General features: G+C 32.9%; 1 protein-coding gene across 1 annotated transcript in view; it reads left to right on the top strand.

The window, feature by feature from the left end:
- The first annotated feature begins 5,905 nt into the window (after positions 1-5,905).
- LOC123007188 (lachesin-like) overlaps positions 5,906-18,844 on the top strand; it is a 63,089-nt gene continuing 50,150 nt past the window's right edge. Inside the window, exon 1 of the mRNA XM_044402314.1 lies at positions 5,906-6,353. Coding sequence (XP_044258249.1) covers positions 6,263-6,353 — 91 coding nt within the window. The 5' untranslated portion in view covers positions 5,906-6,262. The remainder of the gene's footprint in view (positions 6,354-18,844) is intronic.

Here is an 18,844-nt window from a genome sequence, read left to right as displayed (position 1 = left end):
TTGCATTTGCAATACAAGTTATCTTATGTTGCTCTGACAGTGCAATTTATGATTTATATAAAAAACTGTTTGTCTACCTTTAATATTTAATTCTTTCATACATTTTGTATTGGGTTTACACCGAAAAGACTTCTCTATCATTTCGCGACAACTGAATGGCACTAATAATCGTTCTCTGCACTGATGTCAGAGTGACATAAGATAATAACTTGGATTCAACTTGCAAATCCTAATTTAAATTGTATCAAAGACGTAAATAGAACTTGTTTTTTGGGTTGCATCGCTAGATCGTCAGGCTCATTATCTTATCTGAATCGCCCTGTATAAATGCTACACGTTCAGCTGATGCGAGCCATGGGCACCGCCATATTGGCCTTATTGACCCATAATCCGTGACCGGCTGTAATGCGACATGCGATAGATGGACGAACATTTTTGAAGCGATAGAAAAAAAGTTTCACTTTAAAATATATGTATATTACTTTTAAACATAATAAAAATTATGTTCTACGAGTATAACCTTTAATTTAATAAATATTGACAGCATTGACAATGATAGTTGTTCTTGACTCACGCTATACATAGATCATGTAGAGTTTAAAAATTATGGTGTCTTTTGAGAGGAAATCCCTCATTTGTTTTTCCTTTTGAATGGGGTGAACTTGAAGTTTTTCTAAAAATGTCCATTAATCAAATTTGTGTGGTTGAAATGATCCTTAGATTTAGTTGTCGTATCTTTGGAAATGAAAGATAGTTCAGTTGGAATTTAAGCCGTCACCTACAATTAAGTGTGGAGAAAGAAAGAGCTTGAGGACACGCGTCATAAATAAGATATTGACATTTTTGTATCGGAATAGACGAGCATATCGTTAGCCGAGCGTGCAAGAATCTGTATGGAAGGCGAGAGATAACGGCCTCAGCGTTAGACAGCAAAAACTAGACGAGCTGAAACAAAGGCGGCACGCAAACTGAATGGAAAGTGTGCTGAAACGCTCTAACACTCTTAAATGACATACAGTCACACACGGTGACTGCCTTCTCATCGGCTGTCGGCAAGCAAGAATTCCGTCAATTTTTGCACTTGCTCATACCGGGGCTAAACGTCGATATATATTTGCATGCCGACGGTGACGACAAGCACAGATTCTTCATTTCGGTATGTAGAGAAATGCGGCTTTCATGCTGGTTGACAAGTATTGAAGGAGAAAAACGAAAAAAATTTACAAAGAATTGCGACTTGGGGTTACTTGACCTAACTAAAACCGCCTGCATTTTGCATATTCATACAGTGAATTTCCTGACGTGTGTCAGAAACGGCAATTTGTGTATTTCTGATATTTCCTGTTCTGCAAACTCGCCAGGGCAGGTATAACAATTGTTAGTTGTCTCCATTTTTATTTTTTCAAACACACTTGTGTCAATAATCCAATTAAGTCGATTCATACGGTGTATTCCAATTAGAGTCAATTTTGTCCAATTTGTCTAATGAGTGTAATGTGTCGAGTGAGAATTTGCTTTTAATCAGAAAGGGATTCATTCTGGGAGCTGTCTATACAAATGATTTATGGAGGTAAATACTGAAACGCTTCGATATAAAATTGAAGAAAATATTTAGTGGGGAAATAGATATTATGTATGCATAAGTTGAAAATTTGATAGAAGTTATGTGGAAGATAAAAAATATAAAATCCATTGTAGGATGCAAGATAGATAGGTGCTCGAACTACGATCTCGGTTTTAGTGAGATTATCTGCCAGAAATATGAGCGAAACATTTCCCACTAGAGAGCGAAATAGAATATTATCTTTGTCTTTTATTCGAAAAATGTTATAATAATTTGGCTCAGTGGTAAAGAAAAGAGATAAGTCTGGGAGCTTGTCGGCCTTGTGTAATAAATTGCCTCGTGAGGGTGTTATTTGGGTTTTGACCGTAATTTGTTAAAGGATTAAAGCGACACGAATTTTCAGGTTTCTATCAAATTTATCGATCTAAAACGTAGAGAAAAGTGTACAAAAACAGTTGCGCTTTTGTATCTACTTACTCAAGGTGCAAGAACGCTCTCAATGTGAAGTTGATGAGTCTTAGTCGAGCCGTATTTCATTAAATAAGACAACCGAAACTAATTTCTGTAGCTTCTCGGAAGATATTTAGAATAATAGATCTGCAAAGTAACTATTTGTGTTTTGTGAGTCTCTTCATGAATATAAATCAAGGTTTCGTTATTCCGTAATTCATTACTCGGTACACTTAAGTGGGCTTTTTTGATGTAATCCCAAGGAGTATGTGAATCGCGGAATGTTTTTCTGTGTGGTGGAATGTGTTAGGGGTGCGAATGAGGAATGCTTTGCTCATTTGCTCACAGAGCGGGAAGTACTGCAGTGATATACATCATACACGTGACGTCTACTAGCGAATTAGCAAGTTAATTATAATTGTAAGTGACAGCTTGAAATTTGTATTCTGTCTGCAAGACTCTAAACATGGCCTGTAGGAGGAATTATTATCTGTACCTACCAAGAACTCACCGACATTATTCATATTTCATTCCGATTCCTTCACAACAGATTGAACTATCATCCAATAAAAAAATTACAAAACATATTTTTAAAACAATCTTATTTTTTCACAATTTAACACCGCTTGGGCCTTACAAATTTAACAAAAAAGATTACAAACTAAATACCAGTCAGCCTCATAAAGTTTGTATATGTTGGTACTGCAACTGATCTATAATAAAAAAAAACAAGTGTTTACTTAAATTTCAGAAAATGCAAAACACGTTGTTTGATTATATTTTAATATTCTTAATATTGCAATTTTTTTAAATCTTGGTCTGTTAACAAAATGCCCGGAAACGGTGAAAATAGTAAAATAACAAAATAGAAAATTAATAATTGCAGAGCATTTTAACCGATTGCATTGTTATTTTACAACCAGAAAAGCATACTTCAAATCGAACACATAGAGATAGTATAGTTGTCAGCTGTTTCGGAATGATTTTAGGTATTTGGTGTTGTTATTGTTGTTTTCTTGCTAGTTACTGACAAAAAATAAATTTTATTGCATTTTGTAACTATAAATTTGTTTCTAATTAAGTTGAGCTTTTTTTATAACATACGGAATCACATTCGGTATCTGTAACAACGGCGAAATCTCAATTTTTACACCAAATTCTCCAAAAATATTATAGCTATCAAGACGACAAGAGTTTTATAGATACCTAGTTTAAAAATCGAAGTCGTAGGTTAAATTCGAGCGACCATTTAGAAGTGAGAATTTAATAAACCTAAAATGTGACTCAGTGACTCTTGTCAAAATTAACCCTTAGACGCCTATGCCTTTGAAACAAACGTAAGTACCCATGCCGGGGTCTTCTAGGGACCCCATTTGAATTTTTATTTTTTTAAGTATATAAAACACAAATCGTTATTTAACAAATAAAAAAACTTTTAGGACTTGTTTAAATTATATCTAAATACAATTTAGCAAAAAAGAACAACAAGAACACTTTTAGACGTATGCAAAACTAAAATCTAAATAAATACATCTGAAATACATATGAATAGAAATAATATACAGAAAATAATTTTCGGGTATAAAAATTTATACTGATAAGCAGTTGGAACACGTTATAACTTGTCGCTTTTGTTGTATTTGTTGTATTGGTCAATGATGTATTTTTTTTCAAGTGATATTGAACCTTTTCTCTATATTTCAAATTGTTTCTAGCAAGATAATCTGCTAATTGCGTCAGTGATGGCATTATCAATATACCTAGTAAGTTTCTGAATCAATATTTAAATTCGCATTGTATGATCTTTTGCGTTCTGGTCGAAACATTTTTTTTAAGAAAAATTTCAATAAAAGACAGAAAGATTGAAATAAATAATTGGTTACTCCAACACCTTTGGGGGGTCCCCACAAGACCCCAGATAACTTTATCATTTGCTACAATTCTAAAAACTACTAATTTTGTAGCAGCATCCTATCTTGTCCTGCAAAAGACATTAAATAACAAATACCAGAACGCATTATTAACAACTCCAAATAAAAAAGATACGCCAAAAAACGTATAGACGGGGTCCTCAAAAGACTCCGCATGAGTATCTAAAGGTTAAGTTAATAGCGATTAATTTCAAAATCCTGAGATCTGATTAGTTCTTTATCAAAATTCAACCAATCATGCAACGAAGTAACGAATCAAACTTGAATTCAATCAAATATTTAATTCGGCTTCTATAAACACACCCCTAGATTTTCAAACTAAGTATAAAACTTGAGTTGTTTTCAAAAAAATTTTCAAATTAAATCAAAAAAATATAAATGTAAAAAGGGTACAGAGTGTCTCCATTTATCCTTGGGAAGCTATGATAAAATTTTGTCCGTCTATCTAAGAATCACCCTGTATTAACGGGAACATAAGAGGGAACCTAACAACTTTTAACCTCGTGTTTCGAACACAAAATTTTGGCGACTTGGTGGTACCAGAGATGTATAACCGTAATTTAAGTATTTTTAGAAAAAGCACTTTTAGTTTCTCATAACAGAAAGAAGTGCATTGTTCTAAGATTAATAGTTACTGAAGAAATTGTAGATGAACGCAAAATAGGGCCTTCCAAATACCGGTGAATTATTTCCAAACTACTCGGAACGTTAGACTTTTCAGAATTACATAAGCGTATTTTACATTTGACCGATAGTTCAACACGTCCAAACTTTAACCTTTTTTGAGCACAAGATTTTTGGCTCAAAATATGAACTGTGTTAATGATAGGTATAGGTATATAACTAAACTTACTAGAGTTATAACGTGCTAATTACAAATACATAAACAAAAATATAAAATATTCTCTTTTCACATCAAAAATAAAAGTAACAACTATTTTGTAGACACTGGATATATCATAAATAAAAAATTAACCCCATTTAAAACACTTTGTACAAGTACAGTGATTTTTTTTTTCAAATTAATATACATATTTGTCTAACTGCCATTTACTGAAATAAGCTAACAAAAATAAAACTTTTTTGAATAAACCGACAGATTGTTTCTGTTGTGTTTACTGGAAAACAAGAAAAATGTTTGATAAAAACGGTTTTCAATTTTAATGTAATTTACGAGTATATTCATGTTTTTGTCGCTTGTTCCCACTTATTTAATTTTAAAACTTTCAAGTATATAGGTTTTGTTAGAATAATAATTTTCTTTGATTTTGAGTAATATGATTATTTGTTAATTAATTTAGGAATTCGACAAAGTTTTGATTATTGGCTTGTGGCTCGTGAATGAAGATAATAGTTTAATAACCGCAGGAGTACTCTTAGCCTAAAACTTTGAGTGAAACTTGTGAAAATTTAGTGAGCCGATTGGAGTGCTGCAAGCAACTGGGCTCTTAAATTATTGATAAACCCGAGGTGCTTTAACCCACCACAAAAGCATTCGGATCATGAAATTTCATGGAAAAATAGCCAATCGTCCGCATAGCATCCGTGATTGTCCCCCGAGTTTTTTTTTCGTGTGTCAAATCAATTAAATTGGACAAAAGTTAGTCCGGGCCAAGTCCCTTTGTAAGTTACTTGTGTGTTGTTTTGGTTTTGAGTTAAATGGCGGTTGTTGTTTAGTTAGTTAAAATCGTGAATTAAAAACGGCGCTTAAGCTCTTTTTAAAAACAAAAATACGACTGGCGTCCGGATTTTCTACATTACGAGTAAATAACAAAAACAAAATGTCTGTAGTTCGGGCAACATGAATTTACGCTTTAGGAAAACAAGGTGCGAATTAGGAAAAACGGCCGTGGGATATAGGAACGGATTGGCAGAAGGAGCGCATGCCCCGATTTTCAGGATCCTGAAAACTGAAATACGAGTGATATCGCGGCGGAAAGGCAGTTCAGGCCACGTTTCGACCCCGGCATTTACAGTCCGGCTTTGCTAGACTCCGGGTCCGGAGTTTCAGTGCAATTAACTATTTTATCGCAGCGGCCATTCCAAGTGATACACCGGTTGTTGAAAGTCCCGGATTATCCTCGACAAAAACGTTATAATTTTCTTCCGGGTAACAGTTTTCATTTGAGCGGATAAATCAGAAACCACTTGTTACTGCTGATTTATGTCGAGAACTGGAACTGCAAACAAAGTAGTTGTGAGGAAAGATTCCGATCGATAGTTGATATCTGCCGGAGTGCATGTTTTTATGTCTCGTGACATATTACGAGTGTTTCGGATTATTTAGAATGTAAGGACGAGAAGAAGTGCTCGAACGATGGCGAGAAAAGCTCCTTTTTGGAGAGGGTTCGGACTCCTTCTTGTTCCTATAACATCGCTTCTTGTTACGTCCCTTCAGGCCTTTCAAGGTAAGATCCTTTCAATATCATTTCATACAACAAATCTTTTACTAATCAGACACTTCCAACAGTTGAGATATTTTTTTCTCTTAAAAACAACCAAAAAATACCCCAAACTTTCATCATAAAAAACATAAAGTTGGAATGACATATCCTGCCACCGTCAGAGATTATCGGTGATGGATTAGGGATCAAAGCTCCAGGCAATTTCTATTTATGCAGATGTTATCTGCTTAACTTTTGACATTGCTCTTTTCACCGATAAAATTGATATTTTTATGCCATTTCAACTTACAAATTTTATAAAATTTGTCAGAACAGATCTTTTCTCTAAAAATCACGGACAATAATAGTCTACACCTACTTAAAAAACACCAACCAAGTGTTGAATCATAAACACATCGTTTAAGGCAATCTTAAATCAATTAATAGTTATTTAATTATACATTATTTATTATATATTATCCAAAAAAAAAAAAAACAACAAAATAGTATTGAACAACTTTTCTGCAGTTGTTCCCGTTGCATATTCCAGTCCATTTCCACGAGTTGTGAATACGACCTCACTCGAAAAAGTCTTGCGGAAGCAGTGACACGGCCTGACGCCGGAAAATCTCACACGTCCAACATTACATTATATTTGGAGCAGTCATGAATTATTTTGGTGCTACTTTTATGTTATTTTAGCATCATATACTCATTTGATTTTCTCTTTTAGAAGCGTGATTTTTGCAATTATTTTAAACGAGTTGAAACATGATATTATAAATGTAATTTTATGCTCGTGTAGCACTCGAGGCAATTTTTCGATTACTCGATAAATAATTTTCTAAGAGCGAAAATGTAATTTTTACTAAGCCATATAATGCTTTTGCATTAATTAAATTAGCTTCAAAGGCATTATCAAGCATCGGGCTTGAATGGGTGAAGTTAATTAGAAACTACTACCTGTTATTTTCAACAGTTTTCAACCTCGTTAAAGTTCGATATCTTTTTATTTATTGATACAAATGGAAGCAATTATGTTGATTAGAGAAGACACTTGTGTTATGAAATAAACAAATTGATTAAATGTCCGCCACAAATAGAAAAGCTGAAAATAGGATTAATAATCATTGATTTTCATTTACTTGTAATTAATGGTGTGCCTCTATCTGTATATAAATAATAAGAAAAAGTCATACTAAACTTTATTGCTTTTGAGTACATGTCGTCAGAATATAAACTAAATTGTCGATCCCAAGACACGAAGTAATAAAAAAACTTTTTCTTTTTTCCCTTAGAGCTTTAAACTCGATCCCTGAGGGTAAAGCTTAGTGCATGAATTTTCTTTATCTCCTTTATAGCAATTTTTTTAATGAACCAAACATTTTATGTGACTGATATTCATTATATTGTACTAACTTTTTTATAAACAGAATAACCAATAGTCACGTCAGCTTTCTAACACAATATCATCATTGGTGAAAACTATCCAATAATCACGCAATATTTACGCCTACCGATGAGTACAATTGGCCAGCTCATAGTTCTGACACGCGATTAGTTCTTTCTCTAAAACATGAATATTTATTGGTTAACGTTTGCATGTTTGTCCATTCCGGTCAGGTGAAAAAAGCAAAAACCGTATTATTCCAGCGAATGAAACGTGAAAAAACATTTAAAATAAAATAAAAAGGGAAACGTTTAGCAATCCGTTTGATTAAGTATTCCTTCTCATCTAAGCTTATTTTACATGAAAAGCGTTCCCGAACAAATGCAACATTCAAAATCGTTCAGTCAAACATTACGAGTTTGTTTATTATACTGATAAAAATTCCACAAAATTGTTTCGATTTTCTGATTAAAAATTACTAATAATGCCCTGTTAATAAACACACTTTAAACTTCAATTTAATCTCAACCGCTTCTAACTTCTCTAATCCTTTACATTAGAGGCACTGAAGCGTGAAAATCAATCAAGGACTGACCTCAACCAATATTGACTTAACAGTGTACATAGAAAATATGTGAATTCTCACGCACAACCAAGAAAATTTTGGTCACACGAGAGACTTCAAACCCACATAAACACGTACACATGTACGGGGAAAATTGACCAACTTTGTCAACACCTATTGCCGCCATTTTATTTTGCTCATTGTGTGTAAAGTACTTTTAAGTGTGTTATTTATTATCAACTTTAACAGGAAGAGTTTCGGAATAGTAACCTCACTTTATAAAGTTTAAATCCTGTCCTATATTCACATATAAGCCCCACTTAAAGTCAAAAGGTAAAGACTTGAAAACTTTGAAAATGGATATGAGAAAATTGATACGGAAAATACACATCAAACGACGTTTAAACCACATTTTACATTGACTTTTAATTACTCGAAGTGTATTTAGCGTGATTAGTTGATTAAATATTTATGAATAATGCACTACTTGTGAGAATTTGAACAGGTAATATGACAATAATGTCAGTCTTACAATATATACAGTGGTGCCAATTTAATATGACAATATTATTTCATTCTGCAAAATTTATAATGATGAGACTCTCAAATAAAAAAATAAAAATAAAATGAGCATCCAAAACTAGAAAAAAAACGAATGTAAATAATAAAAGTCAATATTTTTTATTCCAGAGAACTTAAATCAGCCTCCACACAAAAAAAATCAATACGAATTCATAAAATATTTATACAGGAGCTATTTCATTTATAAGTGCCACTTTAGATAATTACAGTTATGTACGCTTTTCCCCCCATCATACTGACTCACAGTCTGTATTTAATTTTATTCAAATTACATGTTATTCTCCTGATTGGAGGATATAGTGTAATTACATCCAATCAAACAAAAAAGCGCAATGACAAAGTCACTGCTTGATGAAAATGATGGTGATATAGAACGAGGCGTCAAGACTGGCAGAATGATTGAAGATGCGTGCCATCTCTCGTTACGAAAAATAATAAATAAAGGAAAAAAATAGCCCCAATCTAGCTTCATTACACTAATGTGCCATATTAAAATACGTTCGGATTAATTCAGTTACTTATGATTAGCTATTTGTCTGAAAATTTTAAATTTGCGTAATTTGGGACATTATATTAGGACCAGCTGTTTCATCCGCTAAATGCTTTGTTTAATTAAAAATTAAAAACAACCCTTTTCAGTAATTAAATTAAAAAGCTCATCTTCGCTTAACTGGCAACACTTAGAATTAAAGAATAAAATCGGCAAAAAAATTGTGTATGGAATGCGAAATGACCTTGTAGGATTCGTCCCACGAGAGTTGCTGTTGCGTACCACAACAGTGAATTAATTTCAAGTGAATTAGTGTCTCGTTATTATGACGCGACACGTCCCGTGAGTATTGCAGTTGCGTATTGCATTAATTAATTGCACACGATTTGGGTCTGGTTTCGCTTAAAAAAGTTACGATTTAAAGTTGGCACGAATTGGAGGAGGTATTATATCGAGTTTGAGTTGAAAAACAAACTTTGTCTGGCGAAGTTCTCGCACTCCACACTTCTGAATCTATTGAATTCAAGGCAGACTTCCTAACCTGGGCTAAATCGCTCTTCCGAGAGTTTATCATGAGTATTAGGTTATGTCCGGTGGGTGAAGTTATATCTGGTTATATCGTTAGTGCTCGCTTCAATGCTCAGGGATCTTCCACCCATTCCAAGACCTGATTGTTTTACCTCACGCCATTCAAGCACGAAACATACGATAATTATTTTTTAGTAGATTTGCGCCGCAAGCTTCGGCTTGCCGAATAAAGCAAACGATTTAATTTCCTGAAATGACGCTATCTTTGTATTACCAGAAAATATCAAGGAAATGGTAGAGGATTTTACCAAAAATTCATCTTTATTACAAATTTAGTCGGCCAGAAAAAGCTTTTAAACAATTTCGTTTTTCTTCTTTTATCACAAAACTCGATGTTATTTAATATTAAATGAGCGCCCAGTTTACGTCTAACTGCGTAACATCGTCGGGTAGAAATTACATGTACCCTTGAATGTAGTAACGCTGTAGCTACCTGAATTAATAATAATACTAATAATCCACAAAGTAATTTTATTACAATAGAATAGATTATCTAGTGAAGCTTTCCGTTTTTTGATGACAAATAACAGAAGCCAAAAATTATTTTCATGATCGTTCCCTTAGATACATAAGGTGAAAACTGGTATACAGAGTGTTCGGTCCAAGTCGCCCCAGCTGATAACACCTAAACTTACTTCTTTTTTTCAAAAAGTAAATATTTAAGGAATAATATTCATTCTTAGCTTTCTTAATAAATGTATCAAAATTTTTTAGCACATACGGTGATACCAAATTTAGTTTTTCAAATGGAACACCTATGTTTTTAACCTTCAAACAATTATTATTGACATGAAAAATACTGTAAACCACTATTTATTACATTTTGCGTAACACAATACAATCAAAAAACATCTTAAATCTTAGAATGTTATAAGGAAATTGGTCGCGTAGCGTGATTTTTAATTTTAAAGGAAAGGTGTGAATAAAAAAAATGTTTGGATACAATTTAATTGTTGGACGACAAGTCTAATTTGTCAGTTAATGAGCGAGTTCTCTTATGGAAACTCTTGGATTCTCTTCGATTGATAACAGAACTTTCAGATTTCTATTTTCTTGTTCTTCACAAAGAACCACAGGTTTTTTTATTTTTAAGAAGCGAACCTATTCGTCTCAGTTGTTTTTCAATTCGACTAAACTTCCAACGATTTGGGTGAACTCTATTTGAGTATTTTTCTCTATAGGTACTGTCTTTCAGCTTCCGCTCTATTTTTATTTCACTTAATAAACACTTTAGGCTGATCTACCAATTCGTCGTAATTAATATCATCCTTTTTAAAAAATCTCAATAAGATTTATTGACAAATTAGCCTTTGTCAAACTAACAATTAAACGGTATCCAAGCATATTGCTTTTTGCATGAATACCTTGACAAGTAAAATCCGCCTAAGTTGCAAAATTTGTAATAAAATTCAAAAATTTAAATTGTTTTCTGAGTGCATTATGTAAAGTAAAATGTAATAAATAGTGGTTTACCGTATTTTTTATGGCAATTATTATTGTTTCGAGCAAAAAGAAATAGGTGTTCCATTTGAAAAACTAAATTTGATAGCATTTCCGGCTACACCGGATGTGCCAAAAAAATTTTATGCATTTACTAAGTAAATGAGGAATGAATAGTATTATTTGAAAATTTAGTTCTTGAAGAAAAAAGTAAGTGTAGGTGTTATCGGCCGGGGTGACTTGAACCGAACCGAACAGCCTGTATAACTAAATATATAAATTTTTCAATTTATATACTTGATTTGACATCTGTCAAAATTTTTATGAAATTTCGCTGACGATCATGAAAAATGTTGTTCGATACACGTGCGCTGTCTTATTTTTCAGATCTTCGACCTCCACTACAGCACTCAGCTTCGCTTCGTGCCACGAAATTTGGTCTCAGACCTGAAAAATAATTTGACAGCGCCCTTGTATCGAAAATAACTATTTATCCGAAAACAGAATTAATGATGATCCGTTGTAATGTAACTTAAAACAGTCCAGCTTTCAGCTTATCAAATCAATAATGATTAGACTGGGTGTTATTGCATGTAAATAATCATCTCTGTACGCATTCGAGCTAGTAAATTGTTACTGTTATGCAAATTAATTAATAAAATGGTTGAGTGATTGAAACGTTATCGATCTGACAAGTCAATTACGCCAATCAAGTCCCAAAAAGATAGTTGTTCGCAACATATTTTTGTATAACTCTTTCATGCGCTCGAAATAAATGAGTGAAAGTATTCCTTTTAGGTGGTAAAAGGACGAGTACCCCGAGGGAAGGCTCCCATAATATACCTAAGTTTAGAGGTTTTGAATTTACAAAGGATGTCTCTACCGTCTTTCAAGTAGTTTATATTAAATATGGAACGGTCAGACACTTGTGAACTTCTCGAGGTTTAATATAAATTCTCCAAAACCAAAGCACATCCCACCATTAGATTTTTTCAAGGTGGGTGTCCTTGGGTGGGAAGTAATAATGCTTAAAATGCGTGGGAAAATAAATGTTTAATTGAGGCTCTGCAATTGTGCACTTTTAATGGAGATAAAAATAAAAATGGGATTGGACAGAGATTGGAGTCGAGTGGGAGCTGATTACTAGCGAGCTAAAATTGGAAATTTTTCCACCACGTGAAAATATTAGATTTTAATAGATGTGTTCATAATACGTTGAGGATCTGAGAGAAATGATCTTTTTATTTTAATAAAAATTCAACTGTCAATCAATATAACAACATAGTCAATTAAAGTATTGTTGAACGAGCCTCTTAGAGACGACCAATGTTTCGTGATAATTCTTATCGCAGGAATAACAGTTTTCGTCGTCAGGATCGACTTACACCCTCTAAATATATTCAATAGTGTCTTTTATGTGGTAAATCAGATTTTATCAAGTTTATTATGTTTCGAATATAATGAAAATGCACGATCTACTTTGATTAATAAATAATGCTCTGTTATATGACTGTAGCGACATCAAAGCCTTATTGTAAATTTAAAGCCGATTAGAAAGATAAAAATACTTTCCAGTGGTCAATGAAAATTAGAGGAAAGCACGGTTTTGCAATTATGTGGTATAATTTTTTGGGTTTTTATTTTGTAAGTAAAATTAAATTTCTAGTTTGCACTTCTTTGAAGTTCAGTCGAGTGAGTCTTACTTGGCGTAAATCCAAACTTAGTAAAATTTTTACGAACTAAAATATTGATGCTAAAGTTTGCAAATGGAAGAGTGAATGCGCTTTAACAATTTATGCGGCAGGTATACATCAGTACGTGTTGTTTACTGGATTAAGGCCTAAAGCAAACTCCGACTCAAGATTTTGCATACACATACAAAATTAGCTCAACTATAATAAGGTGTGCCCAATTTGAAGCACTAAATTATATGATGTTGACTCGTACACCCTTTTCATCTAGTAAATGCAAACAAAATGCAGAGGAAAATGAGCAGATTTATAACTAGGTGCGCAGATTTACGACTACAGTTATGTATACTGACATCGCAGGAATTTTACTCCCTTTTACCATGCAGAAACAGCGATGATGTTTCGTATGTATACGACTGCTAAAAGGATCCGGGGATTATTGCCTCGACAAGTACCCTTTCTATTCATTAAAGACCAAATTGGTTTTCTTGTTAATTTCAGACACACAAATAAATTTTTTAAAATTGCTCCAAGACAAATTATTGCAAGTTGCTTAATTCATTAATTATTATAAAATACCACAGTTAAGTTTAACACGTCTTGTGACTGCAGCTAAGTGGATTTATGTACGATGTAGAAGCCGCAGGAAATGTATTCAAATTGTAGACCGGAAATTCGCTATAATAATAGAAAGCTTGTATGTCGCTTTTATGCTTTTACCCGAAAAACGGAACACATGAAACTCGCACCACCAAGGATCTTATTTTATTAGCGCTGCATTTATTACGAGCATGAAGAAAATTTCAACAAAGAACATCTTACTAACAAATGCAACACTCGACACTAGAGCAAAAAACACGACGCCGACGAGGACTAAAAATAGGCAAGATCGTGACTATTGTATCGACTACTTGTATCCTTGACAAAAAGCATCGATTTAATATTTAAAGCTTCATTAATTCAAAAAATCATTTATTGATTCTGTTGACAAGCCGCCTAACGAGTTACACGCATTCTGTCGTCCTCACAAGTCAACAATAATAATAAATTATTTGTTAATTGTGACTCAAACTTTATTAACAATTTAATAAGCGACAAGTAGCACATAAACCGCCCCCAGCACGACACAAGGATAAGCAATCAAGGGCTGCTGTTTGTTCGTTCTTGAGACATCAAGCCTCGACCAAATCAGCAAGTTGCTAAAGTAACACCAACTAAGCTCTTCAAAGGGTAAATTGTACCAAACGCCGATAATGCGACAATTGGTACAACATTGCTCTCCAAAAACAAGCAACTGTTGTTAAATATTACTCATTCTTCGGTAATAACAATTTTAATAAACAAAATACATAGGTTTCCGGTTAAAGTTGGAATTCACCAAATACACATTTTTAGTTACATAGCCGTTGATACGCCTGCATTAGAATTAGAGTCCTTTAGGAGCAAAATTTTACTTCATTTATAACCACACAATTTGATACTTATAGATATTTACGCAACGATATTTTTCAGACGCAGTTTCATGTTTTCGAGTCTCGTTATTGTTAGAGAAAGTACATAAAGCAAGCAATAAAAATAAGGCTTCTATTCACAAATGTTAGTTTTTTTTCCTCTGAAACGAAATAAAAGAAGCAAGAAAAATAAATTTTAGATTCTTAAGTCTGTTAACATTTTTCTTGCATCGGAGTGCAATTATCTCGATCCAATTTCTTTTGAGGTAGGCAATAAAAGTGAGTTTATAGAGAGAGGTCGAATATTTATGAAGTGAAGCAGTGAAAAGAAAAACCGAAGAATTTAAATGTAAAGTCTGGTGGATTGCGATTTGTTTGATTTTTTTTTAATTAATTGGAAAGTTGACCCAACGGGCTATCAGTCGTAAGTTTGTTCAGGTTTGGGTGCTGAATCAATAAGCGATAATGCGCGACCTCGTCGGTATACTAAAAGCATGTTCTTGTGCTGAAATGGATAGAAGCCTCCTGAAGCAGTAAAGAGTTCGTACGTTTGTGTTTACTAGGTAAAATAGCAGCGACTACAAGATTCACAATACGTAATTATTACGGATCAGCACACTTTATTTTCTATGTACGGCAGTGTCCTAATTACGGTACATTGCGCGAATGTAATTGGATTCGTGAGAATTCCTGAATTTTAAGACGTTTTCTCTTCATGAACAGTCCAGGATCTTGCAAGATAGCGAGTTGAGTTCTCAAATACGCTAAACGAACATAACGAATTCAATTACTAAGTTTCTTTGTCGGACGAAATTCCTAACATCCACTTGCAATTAAATTACTTATTGTATTATTAATAAAAGGACAGACAACACTGCTATTATTCATGTGTTTACATTCGAAAAGTGTCAAAAGGTTTTGTTTTTACTCCCGACGAAAAATATTTAATAAAAGCTTTCCTGCAACAGTAAGTAATATAAAACGATAAATTAATAACGTGGAAAATGTGAGACGAAAGAGAAATGTAACGAGAAAGAGCACATTGTATTATTGCTCTACTAAATTTAACAGAAATAATATCACACTCGAAATGTGGACTATATTCTTGTAAACGACTTTAATCAATATAAATGACGACCAAAACACTAAAACTTATTGTTTCAAAACCAGGAATATAATACATTATTTGCAGAAACTGTCTGTTATATTCTCGTAGAAGATTGCAATGTTACTAAATCTTATCATCAGAAATATTTACAATTTGCATACTCGATTTCAGGTTACAACAAACGTGAAGCCTTTCATTTATAATCACAATTTATAGTTTACTATTGATTAACGCTGTCGCAGCTAATAAATTTAGCATTAGATGCACGACAGGTATTTAATATGCTGATGCTTGTTATTTACGATAATAATAAATTTATTTGAAATTAATGTTTATCTCAAATCAGTTGAATCTCCTGAAATAGCATTTTTAAGCTCAATTTGCTGAAATCGCTGATAACTATTTGTAGTCTATTTCTTTCTTCTTTCTTGTTACCACCCACATGGATACAAATAACTTCCTCTACAAGCTTCATTAATTTCAAGGAAGAATTATACGATCCGATAATTTCTAAAACGTTAAGAAATTTATTAAATACTTAAAACAAGTCTGAGCTTTCAAATTGAATTTCTCATATTATTGTTGTTAATAATTTAATAATTTCAACAAACCAACTTCAAAGCAAAGCGACTAATTAAATATCAAATAAATAAAGTTTCAAACAAATGAAGAATACGAATTCCACTAGAGTCGAGAGTACTAATACTTCTTTGAATATTTCCAATGACAAAAAATAAACAGAATAAAAAAAAAATGTGGTTCCGCCTCCAGATCCACTCGTTTTATCTCTTTATAAATTTAATTGTCTGACAAGAGCACGTGGATCCAAAGCAAGTTTGGGCTTTTGAGTCGCCATTTCCGTCTTTTAAAAACGCATCGCATATCTGAATAATTGAAACGTCGAAATGAAGTTTGGAATTTCTCCGTGAAAAATAATATAATTCATTCGGAACGTTTCTCAGTGAATGAATTATTTATGAGAAGCATGAGATAAGAGCGACCACATAAAACAAAACAACAAATGAGGGGTTCGTGATTAGCGCGGACATTTATAATTACTTTTCAGAGGGCGGCGTTTTGTGTTAATCTATTATTCAAATGTTTACATCGAAAGGGCCCATTAAAAGCGCCATCTTTCTACACTTCGTCATCTTTTACATGAAACTTTAAGTACCTCAATCTACTTTTACCCCTTTAACTTGCCGATATTAAATTGTCTGTGGAAAACATTCCCTAATGAACCCACACAAATAAGATTCTTCAAATCGTTACTATTTGCCACAGTTTTTTTGCAAAGCTGTTCTCACGTTTCATCCCTAACCATTGATGTCATAATTATCTGTTTTTATGGCAAGTTCGCTTATCCTCATTTTTATTTAGACTTTTTCTATTATTTTTCATGTTTATTTGTCCCGAGATCAATACTAATGACATTGCAGCAGTTAATCTTGCTTTAGATTTGTAAATGCGAATCAAATATGCCAGATATATCCCGGGTTCCAAATTTAATCAGCTTTTACGCATCTAAAATTCTGTTAATAGTTACAAATGACAAAATCCACTCTTCCTCCAACACCTCTAACCCTATCGATTAAATCTAATTGTAGCAATGTTGTAATTTCGTAAATGTATCCAAAAATATTCTCTTTCGAGTCTGAAGAAGACATTTATGCAAACCCTCGCCATATTCCCCCATCTTGAATATAAAATGATGATATAATTTGTAGATTAGATCATTAAAAGGCTGCTTAAAAATACATTTCGTCTTTTATGAGAGTGCGACTTGTTCTTTAAAAACTTCCCTCTCTATCTAATTAACAGAAGAAAAAAGCGATGAAGACAAACCAACAATTGGATTGTGTCTGGCTAACGCATCTTTTGTTTGCTTGGGAATGTATCAAGCATTGAGTAAATATAGCAGATAAAACAATATTTAGTCAGTGGGATAAAAGAAAACAAGTATTAAAGATTCATAGATGCTTGCTTTTATTTGTCCTTTTTCGTATCAAAGGAAATAAAACTTGTTTATTTATTGCAAGACAAATGCAAATCTAGAATTGTTATTTTTGAATTTCAATATTGTGGCTTGACTACTCAAAGGAACCCTCTAATTATAAAATATTGTATAATGCTTTCAGTTTTATTATTATAAAAATATTTATCTTCAGAGACACATCTAAAAAACCATTTTTTCTAAAACGAATTATTAAAAGTTCTATTTCGGAATGAAATAATTAAAAATGTAAATTATAATTGTTTATTTATTCACAAATTCCATTAAATTTTTAGCCAATAGCCGAGAAGTGAATAATGCACGTTTACAATTAATGCCTCACTATAACTGAACATATTACGAAATTAATATTTTATAGTAACACATCAAAATTTATGACTCATTCAAACATTTCACACTTTACACAACACGAATACCAAATTAAATTGTGATTTTTCCTTATTTATTTTTGAGGAATTTTTCTCGAGGCGGTTTTAAATCACTGCAAACTTCTCCAAGATCGACATATGATCAGCATGCGATGAGAATATGGTGTATTGCGATAAAAGCAGCGTGAGCGGTGATTATCTAACTTCCAGTTCGAAGATGGTCCCCGGAGGCGGGTAATCTTCATTACGTTAGCGAACTTGACGAAGCAGCTGTGCCAACGGAAGTGTTCCATGGGGGTGGAGAAGAGTCCCAAAATCTCACAAAACTACACACGTGTCATAATAATTAATACCGAGATTTCATGTTTTGTTTGGAGACACCGGAATGAAATTCCCATATGCTACGAAGAGTTTTACGAGTATTTGAAGAAATCGTCTTTAAATCACTGTGATTCAGCTGAATAATACAGTTTTTCAGATTTCGGAATATTGACAAATAGATATTTCGAGGGTTAGGATATAAAGAGAAATGTTGATGGGTTTTTAATTCTGGGGGAAGTTTTTCAGGTCATGCTATCTGCAATATGAATTATTAAAGCTGAGTGGTATGTAAAGAAGTTTTAATCACGACTAATGCAATTTTTAGTGAAGTTAAATTGCATCATGATTGTGTCGAATCATTTCAAACAAACTCAAAAGCAGTCGATTCATTATCTGATACGTTTAATAAATTGAAATATTAACTAGACAGGTCTGAAATATTGCTGCTAGCAGCATAATCATGCGCTTGTAATACAATTGAATTTCAAAAGTTTATGTCTTATTCAA

The sequence above is a fragment of the Tribolium madens genome, unplaced genomic scaffold, assembly GCF_015345945.1.
Source record: "Tribolium madens isolate multiple individuals breed KSU strain unplaced genomic scaffold, Tmad_KSU_1.1 Scaffold_3;HRSCAF=73;Tcas5.2_LG2, whole genome shotgun sequence".
NCBI lineage: Eukaryota > Metazoa > Arthropoda > Insecta > Coleoptera > Tenebrionidae > Tribolium > Tribolium madens.
Note: the sequence above shows the minus strand (reverse complement) of the source record. Positions and strands in the feature narration are given on the sequence as shown.